This window comes from Xylocopa sonorina, chromosome 2, assembly GCF_050948175.1.
Source record: "Xylocopa sonorina isolate GNS202 chromosome 2, iyXylSono1_principal, whole genome shotgun sequence".
NCBI lineage: Eukaryota > Metazoa > Arthropoda > Insecta > Hymenoptera > Apidae > Xylocopa > Xylocopa sonorina.
The window spans coordinates 11,558,113-11,574,802 of record NC_135194.1 but is presented as its reverse complement, the minus strand read 5'-3'; the positions used below and the strand labels follow the sequence as shown (position 1 = coordinate 11,574,802).

Below are 16,690 nucleotides of genomic sequence, written 5' to 3'. Positions count from 1 at the left end.
AGGGCGTAGACATTGTAACACAGATTTAAATACAGTTAATCGACTGATTTATCGTGATTCACCGGCAGTTGAAAACATTCGACGCGATAGTTAAATATTTAAGTAGGATGCTCATTGGATTTTCAAAAAGGCACAAGAATCTATTATACGCTGCGGACGTGGACTCCGTCGGTGATGTAATTCGAGAATAATTAAACAGGCCAGGCGATGAAAATTTCAAGCAATTTTCAACTGAAAAATCGGTAGAGCGCCGATACTTAGAAGCTTGTCGCATTTCAAACAGCAATCTTTCTCATGCAATAAATTCACGTGGAGGTCAGACCTATTATTTCTACAATAAGAGACATTTTCCTATCGACCCGACAATAGATTACAGGAAGCGAACGCTTTCTTCGCTCGCACGTTGTCATTACGCGTTCGAGAAGCGACGCTTCCACTTCGTAATATTTCCCTCCTTCGATTTCTGTTCGCGCGTATATCACCTGCCAGCTGAACGGTTTGTGCGCCATTGTGGATCGTTATCGTTGCACTTGGACCTAATCATCGCGCTAGGATGATATAAGGCCGTTTCGAGGACGATCTGGATGGGAAAATGGACAAACTTGCGCGGTTTGTATCTTCTGTGTCAGAGAACAGTGATCGAATGTCACGAGAAGCGATTGCTTTTCGACTGCACCACAAATGGAACTGAAATAGTAATTAGAACAAAGTTTTACTGCCTGCACGGTTAACTCGCGCATAGAACTGGAGAACAGAGAGGAGGAACAGTTAACAGTTTCAAGTGAAATCAATTGTTTCTGTAGTATCGGGACTTTGACAGTGTTTGGAAATATTTCGAACGAGGAAAAGAATTTGTGTACGTGCGGTGATTTTATTAATTTCGTGATTACGGTTGACACGGGTAGCCGTCGAGATTACAGCGATGAAATATTTCGACGTTCGTGGAAATGGTTCACTGTCAATTAGGTTCCATCTCGTATCGCCGATGTCGTTAATTTCGAATTTACGTGAATTTATTCCGAAATCACGCGGCATTTTCATTTAATATTTTTGCTACAAGCTGCCAGTGCCGTTTCGTCCATTCTCCAGGCTTTACGTGTACAAAAGTAAAGCAACTATGTATTTACCTTATCAATTATGCGCGAAACTTTCGTATCAACGCTACTCTATCGCGGAAGCACTTGCTATTTTAACTATCTATCAGGTTACTTTCGAAACATCGTATTTTGAAACGTTTCACGGTTAACTAAAACGATCGTAGGTCAGCTTGTGGCTGCGCGATATCTTGAAAGAAAGAATCGCTTCGTTTCCGATGAAACCAAACGCTTATCATTGTCCTTGCTGATCTTTTTACACAAGCCGTCCATTATTGCGACTCGTCGGTTCTGCCGTTTCGACCGAAAGCACGCTGACGTTCGTGGTTTCGTGACGGAGAATCTGCATTCCAACGTTTCGCGTCTACCCGTCGAACAACGAAATCGAACAAACTTTTTGTTTCTTCTCACTTTCGATCGATCGCAACAGATTTCATTCGTCGAGGAACGAGGCAGTCGGAAAATGTTTCAAAAGGATTCTCTCGACCACATTTGTCTATTCTAAACGATATCAACAAAGATTGATAACAGAGTTAATTGATATATCGACGTGCTTAGTAAACTTTTTAGTGGCCATCATCGATGACTTTAAGCTCACTTTAAGAGTACATTAAGTAGGATGAGAATGTCACACTTTCAGCTGGAAAGTTTATAGAAACCTACAGTGAATAATGGTTTTTTCAAAAGTTCCAAGTCAGACGATTCATCAGCCAGGTTTAATACCTGTGAAATTGGGCGATCGTCGTGTGTGAAAATTTGTTTGGCTTTGTTCGCGTGTGCGAGAACGACGAGCCGTGTAGCGCGTTGACCCAGGTTTCTCAATCGGTTCTTCGGTGATTACAAGCAGGTTTCGTTCAACCGTTGGCCTGAATATGCTTCCATTAAGGTGTACTTGTGCCCGACAGCCGTTCTAATACCTGCAGCCTTTCAGTCGAAAGTTACGATAGGATCTTTAAAACTGGTCGACACACGTGCTATTCGAGAATCGTCTTTAAACGCTCGACGTAACGCTCGTTGAATCTCTAGAGTTAATGGCTCAGGAATTCGCTGGAAAAATTTGCCGAGGGTTAAACATTCGTAGACGAAGTTAGCTTTCGAAACGTACGCGTTGCCCAGATTCGACTCGAGTTTCTATTTTAGTTCGAGAACCCGTGAAAATTCCAGGTTTTCCTTCGCCCCTTCGAAACAAGTTTCGCAATTAAACTTTGCTGGTACCGTCGACGAACCAATTTGCTTACGAGAGGTGAAGTGGATTTCCATCGTCCACGGTTTTTCAATTTCATCGAGATACTCTCGTTAACTTCACCTTCGCCACTACGTTTCTTCTATCGAGTGAGGTGAAAAATATCACCTCGTTAACGAGTGTACGTAAGTATTAACCCTCGACGAGCGTTCTCGATCCCAGAGATCGCACAGAAAAACGAGAGACGGAACAGATTCCACAGAGGTGATTGGTAATGACCTCAAACGTCATTGGCCTCTTTTATACAAAACCAGTTTCCATGCTGGAACTTTACTTCTTCCTCGTTTCCGCTCCTCTGGTTTTCTCTCTGTCGCGCCGACCCCTTTCTCTGCGGATACTCTCGCACGTATACACACGACACGTACCGTTCCAATATTTCGTCAAGCCTCTTACGACAATTCTTGGAAATTTTCTGAAAAAATTGTAATTTCTTTCGAAAAATCCTTTCTTCTTCTTCTTCTACTTTTTTTTTTTTTTTTAGTGGAATATTTCCAGTAAAATCCAGTGAAAACGTAGGAACAACGAACCGTAACAAATTAAATCCATGATGATTCTCAAGTTCGATTGTACGTTAATCACGAGCAAAGGAAAAATTTGTGAATCCACTGTTCGCGTACATCGTACGTACGTCACATAGACTTATGGTCTGATAAATTGTGCAACAATGATCGTCACGAAGAATTGTTGAAGAATTCTGTGCATATTCTGAATAAATGTTTATTTGAACTCGATATACCTTCTATCGATTATAGATTTGTGGAAATTCCAAGTTCGTTTGTCTTCTAATACTACATAAATTAAGCAACGAAGAAGCAAATGGTTTAACGCAGAATTGAACTTATTTAAAAGCTGTCTGGAAAGAAAGTACTGAATTTTGATTCATTTAAATTTCTAGTACACAAAAATTTCACTGGAGAAATTGTCGAAAAACTGAATTTCAAAGGCAAATTCACTCTCCAACACTCTCCCTATCGTTTCTATTTGTTGTTCTTTCTTATGAAGAAGAGCATCTACCATTTGAAACACGCGGCGTAAACGAAACGTGTTAACAACCAACCAGCATCACGCATAGTAGTCGGCAGGCATTGAAAATCTGTCGAACACAATGAAAGGCGGACTTTCACGCGTAAAAACGCGTCGCAAGTGGAACGCGACTTGCATCGCGACTGCTATTAGGTCACTTGTATCAGCAGCGGATATGTATTCCAATATGCTTTGTATTGATTTCAAAAAATGTTACTTAATTTAAAACGTTGCTGATAGAAGCAGGACATCAAGAACAATCTTACCTTCGAATCTCGAAACTAGATCTTCTCTCAATGAACGAATCAATTTTCAAATATTGGAACTGTTCTTTGAGAACGTGGAAATTTCAATTTTCATATCCATTTGCATGACAGTGGCAATAATTACAGTCGATTCGAATCAACCAGATATCATTGCTGGTGAAATAAATAAATTTTTATAGATCGCGTCACATTTCGATGGGCCATCGTGGCTAATTATCAGAGTTAATGTATCTGTTTCAGATTATTCAAAATGGCACCGAATTTATTTGGTACATCGGCGGCATTGTACTTAGAGGCCTCGCAACAGAACGTTCTCCAGGGAAAATCAACGACAGAAAACACAGCCAGTCAGAAGGTGCTAGTCCAGAACTCATCGAACTCGAAACAACCGAAATACAAATGGAAAATCGTATGGAGGAACGTGTTGGCTTTCATGTATATGCACTACGCGGCGGTCTATGCCATCTACTTGTTATTCTACGAAAAGCTTATCGTAACGTTTCTCTTCCGTACGTATTACTCGCATCAGGATTCGTTCTACGAAATCTACTCGAACATCTTACTCTCTAGCGAACAAGTGACATCACGGATTATCGAAACGAATATTAGATAACGATCCCTTCATTAGATGCTCAAATCGCTTTTTAATAAGATGTTTGCTTCAACATTTCGTAGTTGAATTCCAGATCGCGTTCATTTACAAATACTTACCATTGTTAAACAGAGGATCATATTCTTTTTTTTTTTTTAATAATAGTAGTTTTAATGTATTTAACGTTCGGAGATGTAAGAGTGAAATGACTCTTGTTCCTTCCATTTTCGTTTGCTCCACTGAATCGTTATCGAGCGACGAAGTAGTCGATTGGCGGATACTAGGTTAAATAAAGCGACGTGTCAACAGTTTTCACAGCAACCGCAGCACGAATCGCTGGAAACCGTGAAAGCAACGTTATTCCACTCTCCCGAACTAAGCGTCGCGCACCATGTGCCTCTCGTCCAGGCGATTTCGAAAGTGATGATCTCCCGTGATCCCGCTTCTCTCTCTTTCTTTGCTCGGTTCTTATTTCCGCTCGATGCTCCGCTGTCATTGGCAATGTTAACGGCTCGTAACTGGGTCGAGCGTAAAACGGAGTTGCGCGTCCTGTGTACACCGATCGAATGTTTTCAGAGGTGAGCCTGGGAATAGTGGCAGGCATGGGCATCACTGCTGGCGCCCACAGACTCTGGGCCCATAGATCTTACAAAGCGAAATGGCCACTGCGAGCTCTGCTGATGGTCTTGCAGACAGTCGCTTTTCAAGTGAGTTTCATACGTTGCTTTACTCTCGCAGAAATCACACGTATGCCATTTTTCTTCGCAAGGCGATCACGATACAGAATCGTTGGACGTTTTCTGCCGTTAAATTAGCAACATTTTCGCGCTTTCGCTAACCTGTCTATTGAATTATATAATTGTAGAAATGTCAACCTTTCAGAATCATATCTACGAATGGGTGAGGGACCACAGAGTGCACCACAAATTCACGGATACAGACGCGGACCCCCATAACGCTAAACGAGGATTCTTCTTCTCGCATATGGGCTGGCTGTTGATAAGAAAACACCCAGACGTGATAAAGAAAGGCGCCACTGTTGACATGAGCGATTTGGACCACGATCCCATCGTTAATTTTCAAAGAAGGTAAGGAAAGGCGAAAAGCGAGAAATAATTGGAGGTTGCACTTCGTTGAATGCTTGAAATAATTATGCGCGAAAGCTGTTCAAAACATCGACCGTAAGGCTAACACATTCCGTTCTCGAATTTTTCAGGACCTACATCATTCTGATGCCACTTCTCGCCTTTGTATTGCCTACGTGGATACCCTGCTACTTCTGGAACGAGAAGCCGCTTTTTTCTTGGTACTTCTCGATGTTTCGATACATACTAAGCTTGCATTTGACGTGGCTGGTGAACTCGGCAGCGCACATTTGGGGGATGAAACCATACGATCGGTAAAATTCGATTCACAATAGATACACGGATGTAGAGAAGAAAACCGCGCGCGTGGAAATCGACTAATCCCATAGGAAATTTCTAGGAACATTGGCCCGACGGAGAACAAAGCCGTAGCCGTTCTTGTGCTCGGCGAAGGATGGCACAATTATCACCATGTGTTCCCGTGGGACTACAAAGCGGGCGAATTTGGCAACTACAGTTCTAACTGGACCACCGCGTTCATCAATTTCTTCTCCCGTTTGGGACTAGCGCAGGAGCTGAAGACCGTTTCGCCGGAGACGATTAAGAAACGCGCGTGCAGAACCGGGGACGGATCAAGGTACCAATGATTACCATTCTGCTCAGAGAATTGATCGCTTCGATAAAAAAAAATTAAATCGTCTAAGAATTGGAGAATTGGAAACGTAAAAACGTTCAAATCCGGTACCTCGATTTTTTTCAGATATAGCTCGCAGGATAACCATCAGCAGCACTATCACGAGAACGCGAAGTGGGGTTGGGGCGACAAGGACATGGAGCCAGAGGAGATCCAGCAGATCGAAATAATCAACAAGGTCGATTAAACGATCGGTCGGGTTAGGTACAACAAATAAGGAGAAATCCTCTCGCGGCCGCCAACTAGTCGAGAGGCGATCAGTTCGTTCACAACGTCAATTAATAGTCGTTATACGTGTTAGAAAAAAGTCACGCGTTCTTTATGACAAATATCACGGACATTCGAAAAGAGTAATTCGAGGCGAACGATTGGACAAGGGCGTTTGAACCTGACCGTGATCGAGCAATAGTCTGACGTTAGAAAAATAGTAATCGAGTTAAAATAAGAGAACGAAATTTAAAAGGGGGGAAGAGGGTAATGAAAATGTCAGGAGAAGATTGACAGAATGAATATTAAAGATTTCCTCGTTGCAATCGACCGTTCGTAAACGGAGACAAGTGAAATTCGTAGCATTTCGAGAAGGATCGTCCAGAGTGTCATGACCCTTTCATCCCTCTCTCGATCGCCATTGAACGGGTTTATCCAAAGGATCGGCTGTACCGTAGCTTGAGCAATACATCGACTAATTTTACTGCGTAAGACGGTGATATATTTCGTACGTAGATTTTTTTATCGTGGCCAAATAATCGACTAGGTGTGTGTTATTGTATAAACGACAATGCATAAAAATACGCGCGTCAAATATCGAGCTTCGATCGTTGATGCTGGTATCTGTATATTTGCGTTAAGTGAAATAAGTGGGACAGGAAAGCCAAAAAAAAAAAACTGTGAGATTTACAATACGTGTCTCTTAAAGAGCCATATGTACTTCTTACTCTATCGCTTTACGTTTTCTAGATTGTAGTGACATTAAAAATTGAACGATAATCGAAAAATGAACCCGCAGCAATATTATTGATTACACTTAAAGGACCATTTCCAGCGACTTGTTTTAGAGATACGATCAGACGATACGTGAGTACGCGTAAAACGTTCCACCCTGAAATGGGGCACAGGGTATCCCACAAGTACGACAGTAGATGGTCCCGCCATCGTACGCGAAACACTTGGTGGCACACCCTGTACACAAGAACACCAACGATCCGTGCAATTTTCCAAACGCACAATTTTCTATCGATACAACCAACGATGTTCCAACGATAATTACCACCAAATGTATATCCTGTAATCTCTTAGCTATTTAAACGGTGGTGCGTTGTCACTGTTTGGAAATTACGCGACGAACACGAAAGGGGATGATCAGCCAGGCGATCCCAAATGCTGTATCGACGATTCGACGCGGGAATGATCGACCCCAAAGGGAAACGAAGCACTCGGGTCTGATTCTCGTTCGTTCGTCTTCCGCCAATTGTTTACGAACACGTCAGACCCGAGTCGTTTGCTATCGTTTCGCCGCGAAGATCGAGGAATCGAACAAAAAAAAGGAAAGGATGGATCCGTTCACTTGCGAGCCGTACACTCGACAATCGTTTCTGGCGAGGAAATGATCGAAGACTGTTCTGTCGAATCCACGAGTACAACCATCGACGCGTATAACAAAGGTTCTATTTTATTGCGTTGAGTAGAACGAGAATTGTATCTCTTCCGACAAACGTTATTTATTTATTAGTGTAGAGGATAAGGGAGAAGAAAATCTGTAACAGATTATGTATAGCGAATTATTGGATGCTATTAGGCACCGTCTCGAATTTAATCGCTTGTCCTTGTTGTCGTGAATTTAATTTATTGCATCGATCGGACCTCGAATCGTGTCGAACTCGAGGAGCATGCGTTCCTGCGGCTAGTGGGCTGTCCTCGAGATGATCGCGAAGTTTTTTATTTAATCGTGAATATTGCAATCGACTCTTCTCAAAAAAGCTCATGTGCAGAGGATAAACGAGGGATGTGAATAATGAATTCGTATAAAACGAAGACACCTCGATCGACGCTATCGAATGTCACGTGTACGAAAGCTGTGAACGTGGACACGCTTGCGGATCTGCTTGGAAATTGTTTTCTTCCGCGCAAAGTCTATCTGTAAATACGATTCTGGGAAAGGGTACGCTATTTATAACATAGCTGGTTATTTAGATATTATTTAAGATGCAAAACGTGTCAATCACTTTGTAATCTTTTTTCTCCTTAACTTCTGTACGATATCGTGTACATATATATACCGTTAATAAATTGTTCGACTTAGGTACTTCTTTTCCAAAAACTATTTCAGTTTTAAAATTGCACAAAGACGTTCCCAAACGTTGCACTGCGCTCTTCGATTGTCATCGATTGAACACACTTAAAGAAAAAGTCCTGCGAAGAAGAGTTGCAGCGTGTGTCTGACTACAGAATGCCGTTTCTACTTGCTCGCCCGCGCCAGTTCTCCGCTAATAAAAATACTTGGCAACTTTTTGCTTCGTCAGCAAAACTTACGTTACCCTGATCCAAATCGTCGCATATTTTAATTTGTTTAGATTCGTGGAACGTTTTTCGAAAGATGACGTACAAACACACAGACGAGGAAGAATCAATCTACAGGCAGATCTCGCGAGAAAGCGTTTACGCGTCGAGGATGCGAGTAATGTGACGGATTTCAATTAATTCGCATTAACGAAAGCACCGTGTACGAAAATAGGTGTTAAGATGCCATTAGCATTTAGGGAGTTTAAATTCGTAGTTTGCGTAGTTACGAAAGACAGGGAAACGGTCCTTGTTGTCGTTAGAAGCGTATGTACATTTAATTGTGAACGATATTTACAGTTGTCAGTGTATTTATAAATAAATTATTGTTATCTGCAGAAACACGTGCTTCAAGAGTATTTAAAATAATTGCGAAATAATTTAGTACGAGGGAAGTTTCTTACAACCAGCGTCAATGAAGAAATGAGTACGTAATGGCATCTATTAAGATAGCAAAGAAAGTTTAATAAAACAAACAGAGGCGATAGGTTCATCATCTAATACTAATTACGTCATTTTCAGCGTTAGTGATTAAAAAAGCTGTCACGAATGTCGAGAAAAATTTCCCTTGATCTTTTCACTGGAAAAAGAGACGCGTACTGTGTACCGGATGATATAATCGTTATTGGAAAATTAAATGCATGTGGTATATCAGTTGACATTGATATCTTATCCGCAAAGAGTAAGAAAAAAGGCACGTAATAAGTTGTGTGCGCGATAAAGCGTGGCGGGAAATCCACATTTGACTAATCGAGCAGAGTTCCATTTTTCGACGATTCATTTATTGGCAGCCTCGGTTTAATCGATTCTCGAAATCGTTTTTTCGTGCATCGATGAAACGTTCTCCAGACAGCTGGTCTGCGAACACTTTCAATAACGCGAGCAAGGTCGCGAGTTTCCATAATTTAATCTGCAATTCGAGTTAATTAGCCACGTTGATTTTAATTGAGAGCAAGACCTGCTCGCACATTAAAACCAGCTCGTTCACCGCAGTGTTCGTTCAGTAGTTGAATAAAGAACCGGATGAAGTTGTTGATCACTTCTAGTCGAATTTAAAAACGGAACAGCGATTGAAGTGTTCCAAGGTAATCGTACTCACTCGTTACTTTATTTTTAATTGCTTCTCTGTTGCGTTTTGCTTCGAACAGGAGACGTAAGGGAATATTCATTGCTTAGAAAAAGAAGATATCCCCCTTTTCGCAAGCCTTTCTACAAGACAATGAAACGAAAGGCGCAGCAAGCAGAAACAAAAACATCGAAGGGAAAACGGTAACAGAGAACAAAACGTGACTAGATTTGCTTTCTAATTAGAATTCTTCAAGCATTAAAGCAGTGGTTCTGTCTGCGATCCTTGAGGTGCAATAGAAATAAAATGTCTGCGATAAAATTAATATATTTCCGCTCTAATTAATACTTTCTAGCCTTTCGCGTTAAAAATTTGTAAATAACTGTGGTCTGAACATTCCACGAGAGGAGCAGCCAAATGAATACCGAAGCGAAAAGGGTTGCTCGATTAAATTAAGTTGGGAGCCTCTGTATTAGTGAAATCACACTCGAAGGACGGAATAAGAAGTATACAGTCCACGAAAGAATTCAGTCGATCGATTCGCGTAGGCATTAAAACGTCTCTGCCAAAGAATCGATCGCTCATCGATAATCCTCGAGATCGGTAACGCGTCGCGACGCGCACTGGTAGATCGCATTCAAAGTGGATCTCGAATCAACTGACGTCGATCTCGACTTTCGTCTGTCATAAAATCTATCAACGAGGATCAAGGTTATCTCATCTCTGATGGTACTTTCCACGAATAAGCAAGAAACTAATCCTGGTGATTAAGAAAGAAAGATCGTGCTCTATAAAACAGAGGAGCACGAAGAAGCGCGGTTCGATTAATGGATAACCAGACGTTTCGAGGAAAGCAACGTTTCTTCACCGCGATCAATTTCTGACGTTATCCCTTTGGCCTCTGAATCGCAGCTGGTCGGTTGTTATTCAATTTTACCGGATCAAAGGGGCCAGAACAACAGTTCTTCTAGGAGGAACCGAAGCGACAGAGAAGGCTAGTTTAATAACCGCAGTGAACTCATTCGATGTTGCCAATTCTGATTGCGTCAGTGGTGTACGCTCGTTGGATTGTGTCCGCGTTTATTTTGACACGTATGACTCCCTAGTCGACGATTGCACGATTTGGCTACTGATACTCGAATAATTTTCAAACTGTCGATAAAAATATTAAAAGCAGTTAGTGAATGAAAATTTTGCGCGAATAATTTTTTCATAGCCGTCTGATAACAATTAGAGAGTATTCAGCACGATTTCCTTTCTCTCTCGAATTCCATCGATCTAATATTGCATTTCAAATCTCCCGCCTAAATTGATCGCGTCGATTTCGCATCCGAGGAGGCGATTTTGGGCGATCAGTCGATCCATTTTTCGCGTGATTCTGCCTTACTGCGTCGCGTGAAATATAATCAGAAAATGCAAATGATCTTTCAGCTGGATCTCGAGTTTTTGTCAGCGTCGCATGCGCCCTAAATGGCGACGAAGGCATCGAAACGTAGCTCTGGTGGCGCTGGAAGCCACGCAGCAAGTGTTTCAGTGACAAGAATACTTCTACAACGTGGAACCGGCGTTCTCTGCTTCACCTGCAGCGTTTGCATCATTTTAAGCTTGATCTGCACATGTCTGGCCACATTGCTGGTCCTCCTCGATCAGAAAGTCGAAGCAGCCAGTTATCACCCGTATTGTGAGTTGCACGCTTTCCTTCGGCTCGGTCAAGTTTACGATAGCAATGGCGGTTCTCGTGACAGTGATCTGCGCGTGGCGGGAAAATTTAAATTCTTCCTGCATCGTTACTGTACAGAAAAACATATATTTATTTAGCAACTATCGCTGAATATAGTAGTCAAATCATGATTCTTTTTTTTTTTTTTTAATCGATTTCGCGTTGCACCTAAATTTTTATTACAATTTTCAAGTCCCTCGTATCACATTTTAAGTCTCGTAAACTGACAGCACCTTCGCCCCGTTATATTATTTTTCTAAATTAACGTTGTAACGAATCTCGTGAATTTATTTTCTTTTCCATGTTCTCCGGATGTTCCCCACAATGGACGCTCATGTACATAGTGTACCATCAACAACAAACTACCACATAAGCCCGTCGCACTAATTATACCACCGATACAATCGCATAAATGGCGCTGGGGTTAAAGCGTTTGTTTACATGCCGTAATAAATTGTTCCCAACGATCGATCTCTATCGCAGACTTTCGCTACGACGATTTACCACCGGTATCGTCCTCTTATCACCACCGCGCAGACACTCTTATCGAAGTACCGTCGGGAGGAAGATTTAACGGTCGTCATTAGCGCGACAGATTGTTCACCGGCGACCTTCGTTTCCAGCTCTGACGACGATGGGCCCAGAAACAGTACCCGACTTGTCCTTCCGGTTGCCCAAAGAAGTGAAACCGCTGCACTACGACGTCTACTTGCATCCGGACCTCGAAAAAGGCACCTTTCGAGGTAAAGTCACGATCCTGATCGACGTGATCGATAGAAGAAGTTACATAGCGCTCCACCAAAAAGAGCTGAACATCACGTCCACCACGCTGAGGACGTACGACCGCGAAGAGAACCACGAATTCGAGGTATTGGACCTCGTACAGGTGCCCAAGCATGAGATGTTCGTTGTACCGACGAAAAATGAACTCCACGTGGGGATGTACAATCTGAGCTTCGAGTTTAATGGCGCCCTGCAACCAGATAAGATTGTGGGCTTCTACTCGAGCAAATACAAAGATGAACAGAACCGTACCAGGTGAGTCTGATGTTTCTTTCTTCTTTTATTCATCTATTTTATTTGAATTCTGATGGATTTCCGTTCGCAGATACATCGCTACGTCGAAATTCGAACCGACGTATGCCAGAAGAGCGTTCCCCTGTTTCGACGAGCCAGCCTTCAAAGCGGAATTCACGGTGAAGCTAGTGCACCCCACTGGTGATTACTACAGTGCCTTATCTAACATGAATTCAGAGGTAAAAGTATATCTGAATTTTGTATCGTCGATAGAAACGGTGTGTCATTAAAAATGTATTTTAGTGTACGCAAATAGATCAGCCATCGCCAGGATTGACAACGGTGACGTTTGCGAAAAGCGTGCCAATGTCGACGTACTTATCCTGTTTCATCGTGAGCGACTTCGTTCCACTGACGAAAACCGCGAAGGGCCTCAATGGCCGCCAATTTCCGGTCAGCGTGTACGCGACCAGAGCGCAACAACAAAAGGGCGCGTTTGCCCTCGACATAGGCGTGAAGATCATCGAATATTATATCAACCTGTTTGGCATCGATTATCCTTTACCAAAGCTTGGTAAGTTCTAAATTCCCCGCCTCCTCGATTCGACAAGAAGTCGAAAATAATTTCAGGTGTTCGAAGTTTCGCAAAATTCAATTAAATTCCATAATGAATGCGAGAAAGAATGTTTAGAGAAGAGACGATTCGTTCAGACGATTATTTGTTACAATCTAGATGCTTGACTTTTCCAGATATGGCAGCCATTCCTGATTTTGTATCCGGTGCAATGGAGAACTGGGGGCTGGTCACGTACAGAGAGGCGAGGTTGTTGTATGAGAAGAACACGAGCTCTACTTCCCAGGCCTACGATGTTACAACTGTGGTTAGTCACGAGTTTGCTCATATGTGGTTTGGAAACTTGGGTGAGTTTAATTACTCGCAACAGAGACGAGAGGGCATTCTTTTTCTCTGTTATTTCAACTTGTTCCCTATCACCTCTTCAGTTACTATGTCCTGGTGGAATGACTTGTGGCTGAACGAAGGTTTCGCCTCTTTTATGCAGTACAAAAGCGCGGATGGAGTTCTGCCTGACTGGGGACTGGTGATTAACTCGATTTTTTGATTAACTTCGTTACAATTTGATTTTTTTTACGCTTAAGGTATTGGAGAATAGTGGGTTTATTTTCTAACAGATGGATATGTTTCTGACGGAACAAATGCACTCTGTATTTGTAACTGACGCAAAACTGAGCTCCCACCCGATCGTGCAGACTGTCAATAATCCTGATGAAATAACTGCGATATTCGATGAGATATCTTACAAGAAGGTAGCTGACTTTCTAAATTCCGCTTAATTTGATACTGGATTGTCTTACCTAGATTTGATGTGTTCCTGAAATTTATTTGCAAGGGGTCGTCCGTCATTCGTATGATGGAGAATTTCATTGGACCAGAAGTATTCTACAACGCTATTTCCGCTTACTTGAAGAAATTTATGTACCATAACGCCGAAACAGCTGATCTCTTCAAGATAATACAAGAATCTTCGTCAAGTGACCTGAACGTGACGGCCATTATGGATACGTGGACCAGGCAGAAGGGATTCCCAGTGGTGAACGTGGAAAAGTCCGAAAATAAGTACACGTTGACGCAGAAACGGTTTTTGGCCGACCCTGACGCACAGTTCGATCCCTCTGAATCGGAATACAGGTGAACTAATAAATTCGACCCTTAAGGGTTAAAATAAGATTACTTGGCTGTTTAATCAATTTCAAGCGAGACACTGATTATTTCGTGTTGATTCGAAGATACAAATGGACCATTCCTGTCACGTACATCACGAGCAAAATGTCGAAGCCAGCTCTTGTGTGGTTCGATAAAGACGCCAAAGAATGTAAGCGTCATTCTGGTGATTGTTAATTATTTTTAACTTCATCGAATAAATTGATGATCAATTGAATTTTTCAGTGACGATTGAACTGGACGAACCAGTCGACTGGATAAAGTTCAACGCCGACGAAGTTGGATACTATCGTGTCAATTATCAACCATCCGCGTGGAACAGCCTCTCCAAGCTTCTTCAACGAGAGCACACGGTAGAATCAATTATATTTTTATTCTTCACTCATCCTGCGTTTGGTCCCTGATTATTCGTGAAAGAATATTCCACTGAACTTGTTAGACGCTGTCCGTGGCGAACAGAGTGCATCTACTGGAAGACGCGTTCAGTCTGGCAAGTGCTGGAGAACTCGATTACGGAATAGCGATGGACATGACAGCTTATCTTCCACAAGAGAAACACTACATTCCGTGGAGCGTGGCTTCATCGAAATTAACGAACATCGACACTCTGCTGTCGTCGACCAATTTTTCAGCTAAGTTCAAGGTAACTCTGCCTTTACAATACCATAAACAGCAATTTATTACGCGAATTTATATTTGAAAAAGGAACGCAACCAAAATCAATATATCATAACGCATACCTCGGCCATTCACTTTAGTCTCGCATACAAACTTTTTTTCACGTGTTTCTACTATCCATAAATACCTAAAAAAGTGGCTGAAATTCAATGATTAATTTTTACGACATTTTTTAGAAATACGTCAGAGGCTTGGTGGACAGTGCGTACCATCAAGTCGGATGGAACGTCAGCGAGACTAACGATCGTGTTCTTCTGTACGTAAAAATCCATCCTCGGATAATTAATCAACATTTATTACTGTTTTTTACGTTCAACAAAAAGTAGTTAATTACCTTCCTGTTTAATATTCGTCTATGCAGGAAACTTCGAACAACCATCCTGCGGCTGGCTTGTTCCGTTGGGCACGAAGAATGCCTGGAGGAAGCCGGGAGATTATTCAAAAACTGGATTCAAGATTCCAAGGACGTTCGACCACATCCTGATACCCGTGATCTTGTCTACTATTACGGTAAACCTTTTTTATCTACTACTTTTCACATTGGTGTAGCAAACGAATCTAAAATGTGAAATATTAATCGTTAAATATCGCCGTTCGTTCTTGCAGGGATAAACCATGCTGGCGACGAAGCATCCTGGAACGCCATGTTCGATAAGTTCGTCGCTGAGACTGACGCGACAGAGAAACTGAAACTGATGCGCGGTCTTGCTGGGATACGATCCAGTTGGATTCTGAACAAGTAGATTAAATCGTTCCCTTTTGAACACAATCGTATAATAATTATTAAACATTGATCATTTTTGAAACGTTTCTCGATAAACCTGCGCAGATTCATCGCAACAGCGACAGACCAGAACTACGTTCGCGCCCAGGACTTCTTCAGCTGTTTGATCGTCATCTCAGGGAATCCAGTGGGAACGCCGTTGGTCTGGGACTGGGTGCGCTCCAATTGGGAGCTCCTCGTCAACAGATACACCTTAAACGACCGCTACCTGGGCTCCTTGATCCCGTCCATCACGAACACCTTCGCCACGGAGACAAAATTGAACGAAATGAAGGCGTTCTTCGCTAGCTACCCCGAGGCTGGCGCTGGCGCCATGAACCGCGCCAAAGCGCTGGAAACGGTGTCGAACAATATCAAATGGCTGGCCAGGAACAGGGAGAAGCTCGAAAGTTGGTTAAATTCCCACGCGTAGAACCGTCGGTTGGATTCCAGGAATGATCCTAGGAATAAATATCGTTCAGAAGGAATACTTACTTTTTAATCAAACTCATTGGTCCTTTATAAAGGCAGATCAACAAAGGCAGGAGTCGTAACATTTTTACGGGATAAAGTGCTTCGGAAATTCTGTCGTGTCGCGTGCATTTAATTCCAGTATGAAACGAAAAAATTAACGTACACGTTTAATTTTACTTAACATTATTCCAGCGAAACAGAAAGTATACAATTACCAGTATACAATATATACAACGATTTTTTATACCCGTTATAAGAAATTATATTGTTTTTTAGATAAATAAAGTGTTTCGATTTAATCGAATTTGTCTATCGTTCGTCGTATCGGTAGTAAAATGGACATTATACTTTCTTTCACCAATCGAGAAGCAACGAATGGGATAAATTGAGTCTTCTTTTTGAGTATTTTCATTGAATTGGATCACATTTATCTACGATAACTTTGATCAGACAATGATATGAAAAAAGTCAAATATTCACCGATTAACCACTATTTTCGAATATTTATGCCCCAAGTCTGTCGGTTACAATGTATTTCATTGTACCATCGATTCTATCCACTACTTAAGAGACTCGTAATCTCTCAATAGATCTGCCATTGACGAAACGAGCCGCACAAATTGGTCAGTTGCACAAATGGAGGCCAAAAGTGAACATCCGCAAATATCGAGGCTCGTT

The 16,690-nt window shown here is 42.0% G+C and overlaps 2 protein-coding genes across 5 annotated transcripts; both read left to right on the top strand.

Moving 5' to 3' along the window:
* The first annotated feature begins 479 nt into the window (after positions 1-479).
* LOC143433163 (acyl-CoA Delta-9 desaturase) lies at positions 480-6,296 on the top strand. Its single transcript, XM_076910320.1, has 7 exons — positions 480-609; positions 3,867-4,135; positions 4,795-4,925; positions 5,101-5,306; positions 5,435-5,617; positions 5,704-5,940; positions 6,064-6,296. The coding sequence occupies exons 1-7, from the start codon at positions 593-595 to the stop codon at positions 6,182-6,184; spliced, it is 1,164 nt and encodes a 387-aa protein (XP_076766435.1). The 5' UTR covers positions 480-592; the 3' UTR covers positions 6,185-6,296.
* Positions 6,297-10,168: 3,872 nt separating this feature from the next.
* LOC143433162 (glutamyl aminopeptidase) lies at positions 10,169-16,022 on the top strand. 4 transcript variants are annotated; one of them, XM_076910316.1, is made up of 16 exons: positions 10,169-10,330; positions 11,051-11,300; positions 11,963-12,377; positions 12,448-12,595; positions 12,660-12,930; positions 13,107-13,277; positions 13,359-13,456; positions 13,548-13,682; positions 13,766-14,064; positions 14,163-14,248; positions 14,323-14,450; positions 14,537-14,740; positions 14,952-15,031; positions 15,137-15,285; positions 15,382-15,514; positions 15,605-16,022. In XM_076910316.1, exons 2-16 carry the CDS (start codon positions 11,090-11,092, stop codon positions 15,969-15,971), a joined length of 2,895 nt encoding a protein of 964 aa, XP_076766431.1. In that variant the 5' UTR covers positions 10,169-10,330; positions 11,051-11,089; the 3' UTR covers positions 15,972-16,022. The 4 variants fall into 4 exon arrangements, with proteins under 4 accessions (XP_076766431.1, XP_076766430.1, XP_076766434.1 ...); XM_076910315.1 differs by lacking the exon at positions 10,169-10,330 and adding an exon at positions 10,440-10,711; XM_076910319.1 differs by lacking the exons at positions 10,169-10,330; positions 11,051-11,300 and adding an exon at positions 11,709-11,848.
* Positions 16,023-16,690: the final 668 nt, after the last annotated feature.